The following is a 15,495-nucleotide window of genomic DNA, read 5'->3' on the forward strand; positions in this document are numbered from 1 at the left end:
TTGTCAACATAACCTATAACCTACCTTGAATTTCGCAAAGTCGAAAAATCATTTTTGGCAGAACATTTTGCGGATGTGAAGTGTCTTTCAACCCAAGGCCGCAAATTCCCTTCGACCAATCACAGAGCCAGTCATCAGCCATTCCTCCAGTGGTTCTCATCCCCCATTGATGACCCACCGCATGTGTTCTCCATGCATGTTTACAAGCATCTGGTGCTCCAAAATTTTGACACAATCACTCCCTGAAAACTACATGCACTAGTTATTGAAAATGACATCTTCCAAGGACCTTAATTTGGCCAGAAAAACCCTCATCGCTTCCCTGGGGGATAACGCCAAAGTGTGAGTGGTCATTAATTTTTTTATCGCCTCAATGAGCTGGTAAATGTGAGGGGAACGTGAGGTTAAGTCGATTATTGTGATTCTGTGTTTACAGGTATTTCGAGAAGATGAAACAGTGGTTCCTGATGAAGGTAAGTACTTCCAATGAATTTACCCCCAGTTCTGTCGTTTTTTGGTGAATTCAAGCAATAATTTTTGCTCAGACCTCGAAGGAGGAATTCGACTGCGAAGCACGAAATATCATGACTGAGGAGCAGGTGCGCCTTCACAATGAATTTCTTCTTTGTTTATTTAATAAAGTCAGGGGCCTTGCCACTGCCACACCAGGAAGGAATATCAAGGCTAATAATACTCATCCACATGTTGACAAAGACAAGACAATAAAAGAGAAGAGATTGCGATTGAAACGAAAGTTTAAAACTGATAAATCGAATTTTGAGGTGAGTACTGCCCCTATCATTTATTCAAAGCGATTGTTTATCGGTTGTAGATTGGAATTAGAATAATTTTACTAACTTTTCCAACTTCAATTCCATCTGGTGATTTTTTTTCCTTTATCTTCTTATCGAAAATAATTTTCTTCCGGACTATACAGCCGGCAGACGTGTACATAGAAGTCCTAAGTCAAAACTCATCACCAGTTGGTGACGAGCCCATCGGCGCCAACCGTTCCAGTGCTCAAGAGCTCGTTCTTCCCGATCGCACTTTTGTCCTGGCGAGGCTCATGCTGGCGGCGTGGGAGAATAACATGGACGGCGCCGAGGAAAATACTGCGCACATCATCATTGCTGCCACTCAGATATTCTTAAAAAATTTGATAACAGCGATCATCGCGAGGAGAAAGGGCTTCGCTGTTAGGGACGAGGGTTTTATTTATAATATTGGGGAGCCTGTGCCAAGTTCGTGGAAGAGAAACACCATTTCTATACCTCACAGTCTATTTTCCAGGTATATTGCCAACAATTATGTTTCTTAATGATTTAAAAACTGGTGAGAGTGTTTTTGTCTGCATGCAAATGTTTTTGTACCTTTTTTAGTACTCCGACAGACGTCATAGACTCCGATGGACAAGTACCTGCTGTAAAACAAAGTATTGACGATATCGAGCAAGCAACTGCCTTCGCAATGGCCTGTTCTTCGCAAACATTACCCCCTGAGCTGCCCCCCGTTAGTGTTGCAGATTTGTTACATACGTTACAGGTAAATACTTCACCTCCCCCCTCAGGAAATCTCACGAAAATCCTTTACAAACCTTCAGTTATTTCCCTGAGCCATTTCCTCTCATTAATCTCTTCTGAGAATGAAAATTATTCCATTATTGATTAGGTAATTTTTTTAGGTGCATAAAAATCTCATAAGCAATCACACCCTCTACGCAACGAATATGGAACGTTTGTTTACGTACCCTACTCATCCAACCTGGGACGATGTAGAGGTGAAAAAATTGTTGTGTTAAAATTGTTGAATTATTACTGACATTCATCAGATGTACCAAGCTCAAGACTGAAATAATAAACGATATGAGAGTAAGGGTAATTTAATCAACAACCTGAGTGTTTCTTCACCCTCACCAATTTATTTGTACAGAAGACAGAAGAACAGAGAGGATAATGTAATTGTCATGAAAGAAGTTTTGCGTAAAAATTGATTCTTTTGATAATATTATTTGCGGATTTCTCTGGAGTGAATTAGGGAAATATTTTTACAGCGTCTCAGAGCACATCGCATAGCATCACATTCTTATTTGGAATCTTCCAGCTTTTGTTATATACTTGACACCTTTGAAGGGCTTATATTTCTCACCGTACATGTCCAGCCCATTTACTTTCAACCCTGAGACTGCCAGTTGATTTATCGTGAAATGTACGTTTATCGCTGGATTTGATTCGGATGCTGTTGCTCCATTTTGAATAGTTATCTGCAATGGGACCAATGGATTGTCTTTTTGATAATTAAATGAAGACCTGCATGGTCCACTCTAGAGTGTGAAAAGTTGAAGAATATTACCGAGCCACGTAGATTCGGCAATTTCGACACATCTATCCTCCCAATATCCCAGAAGAGAACCTTGCTAACAGGATCGAAGGAATACTTCCCCTGATTGGGCATCAGAGTGCAGTTCAGAACGATTTTGGGCATAGGAATCTCGAGAGTGACGTTCTCAACGGACCGTCCAACAGTCTGTTTTGGCCCCACTGTTATATCCAACCTTCCACCACCTGGTTCCTTGAGACTGATGTTGTGCCTCACGTACAGAGGTATTGCTACGATACTCTGTGAGCCGATGTGGTACGAGAGTAATCGAAAATTACCGTCGGGGGGGATGAAAGATAAAATCCTCTCAGACTGAAATATTAACGAAGACACAACACGAGTTGAAAGTACTCAGAAAATTTATTTACAAATTTTCCTCACCTCCCATCGTTTGAATCTCACGCAGGGGTGGAAGCTGACGTCATCGAATAGTCTTGGATTCATGAAGGACAGGGTTAAATCAGGCATTCCACTGAGCTTGATGCAGCAATCGATCTGAAATAAATCCGATACACGAATTAATTAATTCATTGTGGATTTATTTCGAACAGATCGTTAATTGGATCATTGGTGTCATGTGATTAAAATATTTTTCTTGGAATCGAGCTGATTAACTCACGTATCCCTGGATTTCCGCAGTTACTGTAGCTCCAGTTCTATCGATAATGGCGTCCACCTCCTCCACAACATCGAAGTAGGCTTCATTGTTAGTGTATTTGACTCCAGTCCTCCTCCAGGGAACGTTGGACAGTTGTCCACTGGGTAAAATTGCACTGACACTGGAGCAAATAAACGACATTAAATAAAATCGAAAAATACATAATTAAATCGGTGACAGAGTAAGAAATTCCTTACTTCGATTTTCCGGTCACAGTATTTGCGATGGTCCTCAGAATATTCGGGGGTTTTATGAGTTCCTTGAGGATGTTGGACTCAGTGGCTAGAGGGAATCCATTGTCCAACATCTCATCCAACAACTCGTAAACGACGACGTAATTCTCCTTGATGATCGTCTCTGTGCATTCGCTGAAGTAATCCTCGAATGTGTCCACCACTCTATGCAGGAACTCGATGACAAAGAGTGGTGGAACTGCAATGATAATTTTTTCATTCACAAATCCAATAAAATAAACTAATTACTCCCTTTTAAGTTCTTGAAAAAAATTGTCTTGATGTCCTTGTTACCTTCTGTAGTGCACACAGCAACAAAAAACATGTTACACCTGTAAATACTGATCAAATAATGATGAGGAGTAGCAATGACAGGTGGTGTATCCTCAGGAGAGAGTACACGTCTCTGCTGATCGAAGAAATAATCACAGAGAGATCTTGCCACTGCACTTTTCCAGTGTTTTTCCATAAAAACATCCCTGGAACGGAAAAATCGAGCATTTGATGCCCAAAACTAACTGAGGGACAGACCTAGGTGCCCCCAAATAACCTGTCATCTGTCAAATGTCACCTTTTGCAATTAGAATTGCAAGAGGAATACTCACCCTGAGGAGTTAATGATAAACAAGCTGTTGATCATGTTGACAGGAAAGCTGTCTTAATTCTCTTTAAAAAATATTAAACTAAATCCACTGGAAGATCCCAAATAATTGATAACGAACGATACGGAAACTCAACAAACAAGACAACAACAATAATCCAATTCTGGGCAGTTTACATGGAGCAGACAGTCAGGAGAATCCTAACCTAACCAATTGTATTTTTCTGCTTCGCGCAGAGATCCTCTAATTGCTTCGAGCTCCAATAACAGCTGTTTAGGCGTGATAACACGTGTCAGATGATTATTATTGGCCAGTCGGCATTTGTCATTTTGAGTATTCGAGTATTATGCGGATGGTTGATGGAATAATTATTTATTTGTGAATATGTGTGATATGTTAGATCTACAGAGTATTGAGAACGATGGTAGGTATCCAATAAATCCCACGAATTCACAAGAAGAAGAACATTTTGAAGCACAAAAGCTCCAATGAAGGCTAATCAAATAATCTCCCACCTCCCCAGACTTCTTCCGGCAATTCCTGGATCCAGAATCAAAGCAAACGGATGCAACAAAACTCCTGACGGTCTCCCAACAATTAAAAAAACTCACCGAAGCCCTAGATGTCCTGGACACTGAAATTCATAAACAGGTGCTAGCCAACCACGAGGATTTATTGTCCCAGGTGACATGGGTCGAGAAGATCGAGGGAGTTCTCTCAATAATGCACGGCCACGTACAGAGTCTTCTGTCAGCGGTTGAGCGCCTCCGCTCGAAGATAGTGGAGCCCTTCAACCGAGTGGAAGCTCAAGCGGTGGTTCTCAGCCGCCTCCACGAGACGACGGACCTGCTGAGGCGAGTTGGAAGGGTCCAGCACCTCCTGCACTCTCAGAAGCTTCACTCCCAGATAAGTAACGTGAGCCAGAGCTCGGACATCATAAAAGCAGCGAAAAGTCTCCACGAACTGGAACAGCTGATGTCAGATACGGATCTGAGTGGTCTGGACATTGTGGCTGATGATCAGCAAGCGGTGAAGACCCTGAAGGCTTCGGTCCAGAGGATAGCAACCCACTCACTGACTCAAGGACTCCAGAAGGCTGACAGTAGTCAAGTGGCAACGGCGATCCAGGTATTTGAGAATTTGGGAATGCTGAAGAAGGCGGTGGAGAGGATTGAGGAGACAGCTCTGGAGAACATGGAGAGAGTGGGGAGAGAGGCTCTGGATATTTCTGTGCTCTCGAGTCAGGATGTCAAGCGAGGGGCACCAGGAAGAGCAGCTCTTCCCTCTCCAGGCACATCCACAAACGTGAGAACTCGCCTGTGGGAGAACCTCGACCGCCTTTTCCAGGAGGCTGTGTACAGTCACTGCGTGCAGATAGAGCTCCTCGAGCGAATTCTCCTGGAGCACCACACGAAGGAGTTTAACGGCTTCTCCGCTACCTTCTGGGACAAAGTGACAGCTCTTCTCTCAAAAATCCTCATCGAGAGGTCCCAGGCTTCGTCCTTCATCAAGCAAGCCCTCGAGGGCGAGTACCCCAAGTTCCTCCGTGTCTTTCTGGACTTGAAAAAACGCCTGAAAGAGCGACCCCAAGCCATCGGGACGTACACCATCAGCAGGGATATCCTCCAGCCATTCGAGAACGCCTACCTCTCTCGTTCGATCTCTCGACTCCTCGATCCTGTCCACACAATGTTCTCATCGGACTCCTCTCCCTCTCAAGACGAGATCGACAGTCTCATTCGAACTGTGACGAGTGAGCTCAGTGTTTCCCTCGTCGACGAGAGTCTCTCCACAGTCGTCGCCAAGAACGTGGGGAAAGCCGTGAGACTTTTCTGTCTCAAATGTGAACAGGGACTGGTGACAGGGGGTGAAGCTAGTCAGGTGATCGATGCCATGACACCAGGACAACAGACTAATGTCAACTTGGCGAATCTTCTCTTCTACCTGGCGAGCCAGATCAGCAGAGTTGTGGCCAATCTTGCTGGGAGTCTTCCAGCAGAAGGTGCCAGTGTCATTGCCACAGCCCTTGAGGATACCAACACATTGACCAAGAACATTCTGGCACCGATGATGGCGTCCATTACCGACGCCATCGAGAGTATCATCCTCACGATGCATGACGATCCCGACTTCAGGGAGACGTCCAGCCCTCTTGGGAGGGAAATCAGTTGCTCACTTTACATGAAAGAACTTCAGAGCTTTATACTGAGGGCTGTCACGACCTTTCTTGCTTCTTACAAGAACCAGGGAGCTGTTGCGGAGAGTTGTCATGCCGTTGCGTCCAGGTGCATCGAGTTATTCGTGAGACACGCCTGTCTCATCAGGCCCCTGACTGAGTATGGAAGGGCCAAGCTGATTGTCGATTTCGGACAGATGGAGGTAGCACTGGGTCCGCTGTGTAGAGGAGGGCAGTTGGGACTCCTGGAGCAGCAACAGTACAGAACCCTCAGGGCTCTGAAGGGACTCCTACCCCTGGGACCGGAGAAAATGGTCGAAAAGGTCGTTGAGATGAGGGGCGAGGGGGGCGTCCCTGCGTCCTTGGTGCTACTGCATTTGTTCTCGGGAGCTCCTCCCGAATTGCAGTCGCCTCATCAGAGCGCTGGATGGTCGATTAATCGATTGTCCCAGTGGATGGATGGACATCCCAGGGAGGAGGACAGGGTAGCCTTGAGCAGCGGACCTTTGCAGAAGTATGAGGGGAATGTCAGGCAGAGGGGAATGAAGAACTTTCATCCTTTATTCCCGCTGATGACGAAGCTGACGAACCTTGGGGATAAGTGAGGTGGGGTAAAGTGCGGGAAGGGAATGCCAGGCAACGATTCTTGATTTATTTATTATTCATCGCACTTGCTGAGAAGAGAAAATGTCTACTAATAATAAATTTCAATAATAAACTTAAGAGTAAGCTACAAAAATGTAAGGGGGATAAATAAAGAAAGACGTTCCACAATGCTCAACGTAAATTATATTATTTTTTCCAACGTTAGGTAGAACATGATAAGAAAAATAAAAATGTTGCTTTAAATTTAATACAAAAGTCTTAAACAAAAATACTGTTTTGTCATGAAAGAGCAAATACTGAAGTCTCAGTTCCACAGTCTTGTTGGATATCCAGTCTTAGAGAGGTAGAGTGCAGCCATAACAGTGGCCCCCAAAATGATGGGCCAGCTGCTCATCTGCTTCTTTTTGTCAGGGCCGATGTACTCTGGGAGTGGATAAACCACACTGTCTTTTTCTACATTCTTGGCGAACTTCAACATCTGGTCGAGATCTTTTCTCAATGATCCCAGGGTTTCTTCGGTTTTTTGGAGCTCGTCTTTGAAGACCTTGTTCTGAATGTCGGATAGGACCTCTTTGGGCTTGCCAAGCTGGGCGACATTGCTCTTAATGAACCCGAAACTCGATCCAATTACAGAGATCTGACGAGCCACGTTCCCTAGGGCAATAACTCCGTTGTAAAGACTGGAAAAAAATTTTTTTTTGCGCTATTTTATCTTGTTTGGAGCCAAATATTTAACAGAAGAAAAGGTGCAAAACATAAAAATTAGTTAAAACGCTAGAAAAATGCTCTTACGTATGAGCAAGGCTCTTGTTCAGGCTCCCGAGGCTTAGATGGCTCCATCTCTTCGTGTGGAACTGCATGAGTCCTTTCAAGAAGACTTTCCTATGATACCCCAAATCCATCCCCAGTCTTACGAGATCCTCCTCCTTGAGTTGGAGGAACTCATGCAGTTCCATTCCCTTGAAAATGGGTCTGTACCTGTCCAGGCCGAGACCATAAAGCACAGCAGCAACATCGACATTGACGAAGCCCTCCTTGGTGCCCTTGATCCCCGGGAAACAATCCTTCCACTCTGTGACATATGCGACTGGGGAAAAACTCTCGATCTCCTCCTCCTCGAAGTCCAGCATCTCCAGAATGTCGTCGAAGCGCTTGGTGGAGGCAATATCTCGAATCGTCCGGTCACGCCTGTCCTTCAGACTCACCGAGGCATTCCTCGACATCAAGATCTTGACAATCTCCGGGTGGTTCCCGATGACTGCGTAGAAAATAGCAGAACTTCCGTCGTTATCGACAGCGTCGATGTTCTTGACTTGCTCCAGCAGCTTCACAACAACACCTGGATGGCCCGATTTGCAAGCCAACATCAAGGCTGTTGTCCTGGTGTTGCTCGTGGCGTTTGGATCTGCCTCAGCTTCCAGAAGAATCGAAATGCACTGGAGGCGATTATCGGATTTTCCATGGATGGAGTCACATGCTGCCATCAGGGGAGTGTAGCCATTCTTGTGGATGTTTGGGTTGGCTCCTCGTTTCAACAGGTACTCCATCACCTCAGGGAGAAGGGCGTGGGAGGCGTACAGGAGCAGGGTCCAACCACTACTCAAGAAGACGTTTATGTCGTGGCCAGAGGCCAGGTAGGAGTCGATTGTCGCGAGATCACCTGTCATGCAGGCTGTTAACACCTTCAGGTGAAGGTCGTAGTCACTTGGCTGGGACTGGAGGTACTGCTGGTCGGGTTCCTGACCTGAGGGGTTCTTAGCACGGGGGCGAAGGACCTTCGGTTTATGGGGGTGCTAGGGGCGAATTTTTGGAGAGAATAAATCGCATGCAATAATCGCAAATTTTCTATGCAAAATGTCAGCTGAAATGATATCAACATATGGAACGATAATTGTAATAATGAAATGACAGAATGAGTGTAAATGAGGTTAGGAATGACTATTACATCGTCAGCGATTGAAAATCCATCTTCATCGTCAAAGTCCCCATCCGATGAGTCTCCCCATCCCACAGGTCTGTACGACATCTCCAAGTGTAATCAATCAGCCACAAATTTGGAAGTAATTATCTCGCCCTGTCAACCACACTATCAGCCGGCTTTTTCTTTTGTTTACATTCTGACCCAGCCATTGAATGCCAGTGGATAAAAAACATGGCGGCGTTTGCCACTTCTCTCATCCACCGATTTGTCGAGAACCCAACATAAAAATTGTTCTCGAATGGTAAATGGATATAAGAGAGTAGTCACTTCCTCAGTAGGAGATTACAACAGTCTTGAAGATATTTCCGTAACGTCGGAACGAATAGTGGAATTTTTGTGATCGTGAGGCTGTTAAGATCATTCACCTCTCAAGTAACCGTATGTAATTGCGTGACATATCTTTTCAAATTTATAAATTAATAGTCGAATTACTTAGAATCCTACCTAGACTTGTCTAGTCTCCTAATTTTCCAATTCAGTGCAGTATTACTCAGGGAATTCCTGAGAATGTTCCCATGAACATCTGAAATTTCTAGAAGTACTACCACTTCAACATATTCCAGATGGAGAGTTCTCTGCTGATTGCTTTTGACTTCGATGACACAATAATAAACGGAAACACTGATCATGTTGCCTATAACATGATCCCCGGTGGGCTCCCCGAAGACGTTAAGGAGCTGTACCAGTCAGGTGGAGGGTGGACGGAGTTTATGAGAAGATGCTTTCAACTGTTGCATGCAGCGAAAGTACCCAGAGAGGACCTGGAAGCAACTGTGAAGGCCATTCCAATGGTCCCAGGGTTCGAGGACCTTCTGGAGAACTTGTACACCTACAATTGTGAAGCGATAATTATCAGTGACTCGAACTCGCTCTTCATCCAAAACTGGTTGGAGCATCATAAGCTGAAGCACCTGATAAGGAGAGTCTTCACGAATGCTGCGTACTACGACGAGGATGGACTGCTCCACCTGGAGGAATACCACGTCCAGAAGTCCTGTGAGCTCAGCGAGAGAAATTTGTGCAAGGGAGCCGTGCTGGACATATATATGAGGCTGCGAGCGTGCCAGGGAATGAATTTCCAGAAGGTGGCTTATGTGGGGGATGGGAAGAACGACTTCTGTCCGATGTTGAAATTGTCTGAGAACGATCTGGTGTTCCCCAGACAGGACTACCCAATCATGAACTACCTGAGCAATCCAGAGAAACCCTCGGTGAGGGCGGAAATTATACCTTGGAGGGATGGCAATGATATCTGGAGGGAACTTCGTGCTCGAATAGATTTTTAATCGTTTAGAATGTGGAAATATTGGGTATGTGAATGGATTTTAGTAACTCCCCCCCCCCCTCTAAAAATAAAGGCTTCAATAATTATATTTTTTCATTTATTAAAAATTTAATTTAAATTGCATTAATTATAAAGTTTAAAAAATATAGTGCAAAAAATTCATTCTTATATATATTCTATAGTTTCCATAGAGGTTCATATTGATGAAGCAGAACTTCCATCCCCTGTCCATAAAGAAATGCTATTGTATCATCAGAATTTTCCGGATTTTCACATATTGTCAATCCTTGTAAGTCTGACACACACGTTTGGATGACTTTTCTCGGTTGCATATCCAAATGCCCGTTCCAAAAATAGTAGTCGTGCAAGACCACTATTTGGTCAATGCCAGCCGTCAATAATTGATTATGAGGCATAAATTTTATACCTGAAAAAATTATTTTTCAATAAATTAATTACTAATCAGTGAAATGTAATAGTCAAACAAATTATTTCAATAGTCAAGTGGTGAAATCTATGGGTTCCAAGGGTTTTTTCAAATTTTAAAATATTTTTATAATATTCGTTATTTTTTTAAAACTGACTTCACAACTTCACTCCCAAAAATCTCAATTACCTGTTATTTGTGCGGAATGGATTTCCCAGCAGGTGTACGCCTGCGTGATCGTCATCTTCCTCTCCCCAGATTCCCCCAAAAGTTGGAAAGCCCAGACGCAGATATGATTATCATCCCCTCCCGAAGCCAGAAAGTATTCTCCTCCCTTTTTCAAAAAATCATAGCAGTTAATTCCGGACCTGTGGACGTTCCAATTTTGAAAGGGCTGAAGCTTTTCTCCCTCAAGCCCGTCTCCATCCGCCCCCAGTGCCCCCTTCCCCCTCAAAATCCTTTCCCCCACGAAATCCACGTCCCAGAACCTAATCAATCCATCAGTGGCCATCGAGACCATAATCCACCCGTTCTCATCGGCAAACAAATGCACGTTCAGAATGCACTGATTCTTATAAGGAATCGCAGTCACCAAAAATAAATTCATCCCCTGAATATCGTACCCAAAAGCCCTGATGAAACCATCAGAGCACGCCACGAGGAGTACCACTAGATTCTGATCCTGCGGACAGCGCTGGGCCGACAAGTCCATGAAACGTGTCTCAGGATCCAGGCAATACGAGCCCTCCTGGGCCTGCGAGGACTTCCTCCTGTCCCTATCAGTCCCCTTGAGCATAAAGGACGTCAGTTCGACCCCGAGGATATCCTCCCCCCTGAGACTCTCCCTCTGGGTGTCCAGATCGACCGCCCAGACCTTCAGCTGCGCCCTCGCACCCGCAGAGAACACCAAGTTCCTGGACACCCCCTCGGTCATCTCCAAATTCAAAACTTCTAATTTCTTAATACTCGATATGTGTCCGTCGTAGACGTCCAAAGGCAACGCTTCCCACCCCGACTTTCCCTGCTCCAGGGCACTGACTCTGATGCTGCAGTCCTCGCCTGCAGACATCATAATCGTATGCTTGGAGGCGGTGGGGAGGATAGCTAGGGTGTGCACCTCCTTGGAATGATTCCCTGAAATAATTTTCCGACTCGAGTCGACGGAACTCTCCAGCGAGTGCACCTGTTTGTCCTTTATACAAACAAAATTAACGACATCATCTGTGAAGACACAGTCCCAGGACCTGTGGCCCCCTCCGCAGATGACTCTCAGGACCAATTTATCGAGGCGACTGCTGTAGATCATGAATTCAATCTCCTTAAACCCCAAGATGTAAACGTCGTCTTCGGTGTTGACGGATCTGCTGACCCACTCCATCGGCATTTTCCTCCAGTGCAGGGGCTTCAGGTACTCACCAGAGTCGTCTTCCAGGAGTTTATGGTACCGCAGGGTCCCGTCTCTCCCGGTACTAATGATCCTCCCCCCTGAGGTGCCGAAAGACTGAACCCCGAGCCTTCCATGAATCCTCGGGAACGTCTGCTTTGGGGCCGACGGGGCGGACGGGGACAGGTCGAAGACGATGATGCTACCCGCGCGGTCTCCACAGATCAGCAGAGATGAGGAAACTATCGCTGCTGTCGTCCAGCATTCCTTACTGGGGGGTAACGTGAATTCAGAACTGATTATGAGTTTTTTTTGGGAGAAATCGAGAACCTTTAGGACCCCCTGGCTCCCACAGACCAAGATGGTCACCGGGGAGAGCCAATGGAGGGAAAATATCTTGGAGTTCATCACCTCCTGATTGATAACCTCCTGAAGGTGCTGGTTCGAATCCTCTCCAGGGGTTTTAGCCTCGTAAATTATTAGGTGACCGTCTTGCGACGCTAGAGCGATTTTTTTTCTGTCTGGTGATGTCTGCATGAGACAGTAGCTCTTCAGTCTAGGGAGGTTCATCAACGCCTGGGGCGAGGGGGATCCCTGGCGTTGATTGGGGACGTCGTAGAGGAGCAGGTCTCCTCCGTCCAGGAAGACCACGAGAGCTCCTGAGTTCAGGTAACTGACGAATTTGGGAGTTTTCGTTTCGTACGTCAGGAGGGGGATCAGCGAGGGGGGATTGAGGGAGGTCGTGCGCCAGATGTTTACTCCACCATCACCTCCACCTGTTAATATTGTTGACTGGTCAGGGGAGGTCTCGATACTCCAGATGGGCGCTCCTCCGTGGGCCATTATTTTGGTGCGGAGGACGCCAGTTAGGGACCAGACGCAGATGACGGAGTCCTGGGGAGGTATCGAAGAAAATTATCCGAAAGAAAGTACCTACGTTATCGCTGAGATACAAATTATGGTGTCCTGACCAAAAGGTTATCCGAGGGACACCCTAGGGGGTTTCTAATTGGAAAAAATGCAATTGCTAAGTTATTTCTTACCTCTCCAATGCTGATAACGCTATCCTTCGTGATAATGGATTTCCATACTCGTGCAGTATGTCCAAACATGGTGGTTAGCAGCCTGATCTCAACGTTCTTCCAGTCTATCGATTTAGAAATCGAATTACCATGATTCCCTCCAACTTTCCATAATCTTATTGTCCTATCATCCGAGGTGGAGGTGATGAGCCTCAGTTCAGGATGATAGAATGCTGAGAAAACGACGCCTCTGTGTCCCTTCAAGCGATGCAGAACGGCCACATCAACCGAATAATCAATTCTATTATCAACTTTCCAAAGTAAAATCTCTTGGAAAACGGTGCAGCTGAATACAAGAATTTCCTCGGGGCTCTCTCGCGAGAGATATCCCCCATAGCAGATGCATCTCTCCTCGCACTCGACGTTCTTGGATTTTTCAGTCTCCGAATTGAATAAATAAAGATTGTTGTGGGAGAATAAAATATAAATATCCTGAGAGTCCTCCCTGAAGAACTCGGCTGCGATGATCCAGTCATCGAACACGTGAGGTTCATCTTCTATTGTTATATTATCAGGATTCGTTGCCAATGTGCAAATACTCAGGAATTTTCCTCCGAAAATAATTAATTTGTTCGAGGACTTTACGATATTGTGGATCACATCCTCGTGTAATGTCTCGATGGTCCTGATAAATTCATTATTTGAGGCTCGAAAAATCCTCAATTGATTTCCAACCCCTGGAGTATAATAAACAATCCAATTGTATCATTGAAATAATTGTCAACTAATTTTAAATGGATCTTAATTAATTAAAAAAATGTGAAGTCTTCATTCACTAAACTTCCTGCCATATGTTATCCCTGCGCCATTACAATTTACGAACAAAATCCCACTGGGAGTTTCAACTCACCGACGATGATGTACCCCTCGACACAGCAAATTGCGAGGGCATTGCAGGTTAATGCAACAGAGTGCATTGTAATCCGATTGGTTGATGGGATGAGTGCAGTTTATTTCACCAACAACGCGTGGATCTATGACATATTATTATTTTTCGGGGCACAGTGAGGTTAGCTTCCCATTGATGTCATCGCGATCCCTCTCCAAGCCCTAAAACTCATTAGTGTGCCCCGGGGCACAATTGCGGTAATGTATGAACACTTAGGTTAATAGTTCTCCATCGAGATATGGTCTCCATTGTTTGTCAACAATGAATTTTCGAAGTATGAATTTTTCTGATTTTTCTAAATATTTCCGAAGAATTATTTTTGTATTTTATTTCCAGATGGTGAAATATCTTTAATACTTCAATAAAACATACACAGATATCTCGTCACCTACCTCGTGGTATATTTACATTGGCCAAAAACCTGTTAAAAAATTCTGATGGCCCAGCTTATCATGTTTGCACATACCCAGGACCTGACACATGCTAATAAAAGCTATGGCGGAGTCGTCAGCACCTCCAAGCTCTGTCACAAGTTCTTTCGTGGCTGTAGACGTTCCATATCCGAGTCACAATGTTCCTAGTCCTTATTCTGCTGCAAATTTCATTGCTCATCCGTGGTGAGTTGCAATTATACTACGAATAAATGTGTCTGATTCTGCTGGAAAAGCCTCGTCAATGACCATTCACTCTTGATATCCCTGCGATTCCCAGACGTCAGCAGCATAACCGATGGGTACGTCGCAGAGCAATCCGCCTTTGGATTTGTTGCATCCATATGGACCAACGGTGTGCTCCGATGTACAGGAGGCATTATCCATCCAAGATATATCCTCACTGCAGCAATCTGTGTCAAGGACATACCACTCCATACAATGAGCATAGGTACCGGAAAAGTCGGCTTGTATGATGTCGGATTACATTTCTCAACAGTCGAACGAGTAGTGATTCACCCGGACTTCACAGTCTTTGTTTTTGGAGTTCAGGATCTGTCAGTTAACACTATCAATAACATAGCTGTGTTAAAAGCAAGTAGTTGACGAATTAAATAATTACATGACCTCAGAGAAGGGAGGTAGTGAGAGCATCGTAATTAATCAAAAACGATATGATTGATCACCTAAAAATTTCAGCTGTCCGCAGCTCTCCAGCTGGGCTCTGAGCGATATGCGATTTCTCTGGCTAATAACAAAGCCGCAAGTTGCGTCTGTCAAATAAGTGGTTGGAGTTCTGGGTGGGGCCCTATGGACCCCTCGAGACATTTGGTGCACTTTTTTGCCAATCCTTTGACTCCCCTAGAGTGTCTACAACGGGGCGCACTCGTGCTGCTGAATCATTTCTGCGCAATTGATTTATATGGGATGAGGAGCATAAGTTTGGTGAGGCTATTTATTTATAATTCCGGGAACTATTCGCGATTTTCCAGACCCAGACGAGCACACTGAAGTCTCGTCTGGGCCTCGCAAGCTGCCCTAGTTCCTTAGCATTTCCCACTTTTTTCACAGACGGACATCGGGGGAATATTCGTTTCCGAGGGTAAGGCATTTGGTATTATTGTTGGAAGCGTAGCACGCCCTGCGCCTGCACCTGAAGTAATCATTCTGCCGATATACCCATATTTATCATTCCTTTTTGACGTTCTCAAGGGCGTGCTCTAATTAATAAACCGACATTTCACAGTCTAGGCAAAGGATTCTGACAGATATTAATGTAAACAAAATTCTCACTTACTGTAACAAGTTAAAGCTAAATTAAAGCTCAGGAGATGTTCGAAGAATATGTCAAAATGCAATTGTTCA

At 44.9% G+C, this 15,495-nt stretch overlaps 7 protein-coding genes across 8 annotated transcripts; 4 read left to right on the forward strand and 3 right to left on the reverse strand.

Annotated features, from left to right (window-relative positions):
* The first annotated feature begins 182 nt into the window (after positions 1-182).
* On the forward strand, positions 183-1,915 carry LOC135167840 (transcriptional adapter 1-like). Its single transcript, XM_064131445.1, has 6 exons — positions 183-342; positions 437-473; positions 546-782; positions 938-1,290; positions 1,380-1,542; positions 1,682-1,915. Exons 1-6 carry the CDS (start codon positions 272-274, stop codon positions 1,796-1,798), a joined length of 978 nt encoding a protein of 325 aa, XP_063987515.1. The 5' UTR covers positions 183-271; the 3' UTR covers positions 1,799-1,915.
* LOC135167829 (AP-3 complex subunit mu-2) lies at positions 1,897-4,052 on the reverse strand. The gene is made up of 7 exons (XM_064131422.1): positions 3,873-4,052; positions 3,562-3,746; positions 3,232-3,466; positions 2,996-3,155; positions 2,758-2,871; positions 2,350-2,688; positions 1,897-2,260 (listed from the first exon to the last, which is right to left on the reverse strand). The coding sequence occupies exons 1-7, from the start codon at positions 3,905-3,907 to the stop codon at positions 2,075-2,077; spliced, it is 1,254 nt and encodes a 417-aa protein (XP_063987492.1). The 5' UTR covers positions 3,908-4,052; the 3' UTR covers positions 1,897-2,074.
* Positions 4,053-4,100: 48 nt separating this feature from the next.
* LOC135167806 (conserved oligomeric Golgi complex subunit 5) lies at positions 4,101-6,821 on the forward strand. Its single transcript, XM_064131372.1, has 2 exons — positions 4,101-4,293; positions 4,393-6,821. Exons 1-2 carry the CDS (start codon positions 4,254-4,256, stop codon positions 6,648-6,650), a joined length of 2,298 nt encoding a protein of 765 aa, XP_063987442.1. The 5' UTR covers positions 4,101-4,253; the 3' UTR covers positions 6,651-6,821.
* On the reverse strand, positions 6,818-8,737 carry LOC135167827 (ankyrin repeat, SAM and basic leucine zipper domain-containing protein 1). The gene is made up of 3 exons (XM_064131420.1): positions 8,597-8,737; positions 7,444-8,444; positions 6,818-7,331 (listed from the first exon to the last, which is right to left on the reverse strand). Exons 1-3 carry the CDS (start codon positions 8,675-8,677, stop codon positions 6,956-6,958), a joined length of 1,458 nt encoding a protein of 485 aa, XP_063987490.1. The 5' UTR covers positions 8,678-8,737; the 3' UTR covers positions 6,818-6,955.
* A 132-nt stretch (positions 8,738-8,869) lies between these two features.
* LOC135168054 (probable phosphatase phospho1) lies at positions 8,870-10,388 on the forward strand. 2 transcript variants are annotated; one of them, XM_064131899.1, is made up of 3 exons: positions 8,870-9,010; positions 9,196-9,942; positions 10,100-10,388. In XM_064131899.1, the coding sequence occupies exon 2, from the start codon at positions 9,196-9,198 to the stop codon at positions 9,916-9,918; it is 723 nt and encodes a 240-aa protein (XP_063987969.1). In that variant the 5' UTR covers positions 8,870-9,010; the 3' UTR covers positions 9,919-9,942; positions 10,100-10,388. The 2 variants fall into 2 exon arrangements, with proteins under 2 accessions (XP_063987969.1, XP_063987970.1); XM_064131900.1 differs by having other exon boundaries at positions 8,885-9,010; positions 9,112-9,942.
* LOC135167800 (tRNA (34-2'-O)-methyltransferase regulator WDR6) lies at positions 10,001-13,800 on the reverse strand. The gene is made up of 4 exons (XM_064131360.1): positions 13,661-13,800; positions 12,772-13,487; positions 10,534-12,622; positions 10,001-10,344 (listed from the first exon to the last, which is right to left on the reverse strand). Exons 1-4 carry the CDS (start codon positions 13,725-13,727, stop codon positions 10,094-10,096), a joined length of 3,123 nt encoding a protein of 1,040 aa, XP_063987430.1. The 5' UTR covers positions 13,728-13,800; the 3' UTR covers positions 10,001-10,093.
* A 374-nt stretch (positions 13,801-14,174) lies between these two features.
* Positions 14,175-15,473, forward strand: LOC135168052 (serine protease 29-like). The gene is made up of 4 exons (XM_064131897.1): positions 14,175-14,316; positions 14,411-14,724; positions 14,830-15,075; positions 15,202-15,473. The coding sequence occupies exons 1-4, from the start codon at positions 14,271-14,273 to the stop codon at positions 15,352-15,354; spliced, it is 759 nt and encodes a 252-aa protein (XP_063987967.1). The 5' UTR covers positions 14,175-14,270; the 3' UTR covers positions 15,355-15,473.
* Positions 15,474-15,495: the final 22 nt, after the last annotated feature.

This window comes from Diachasmimorpha longicaudata, chromosome 12 (assembly GCF_034640455.1).
Source record: "Diachasmimorpha longicaudata isolate KC_UGA_2023 chromosome 12, iyDiaLong2, whole genome shotgun sequence".
NCBI lineage: Eukaryota > Metazoa > Arthropoda > Insecta > Hymenoptera > Braconidae > Diachasmimorpha > Diachasmimorpha longicaudata.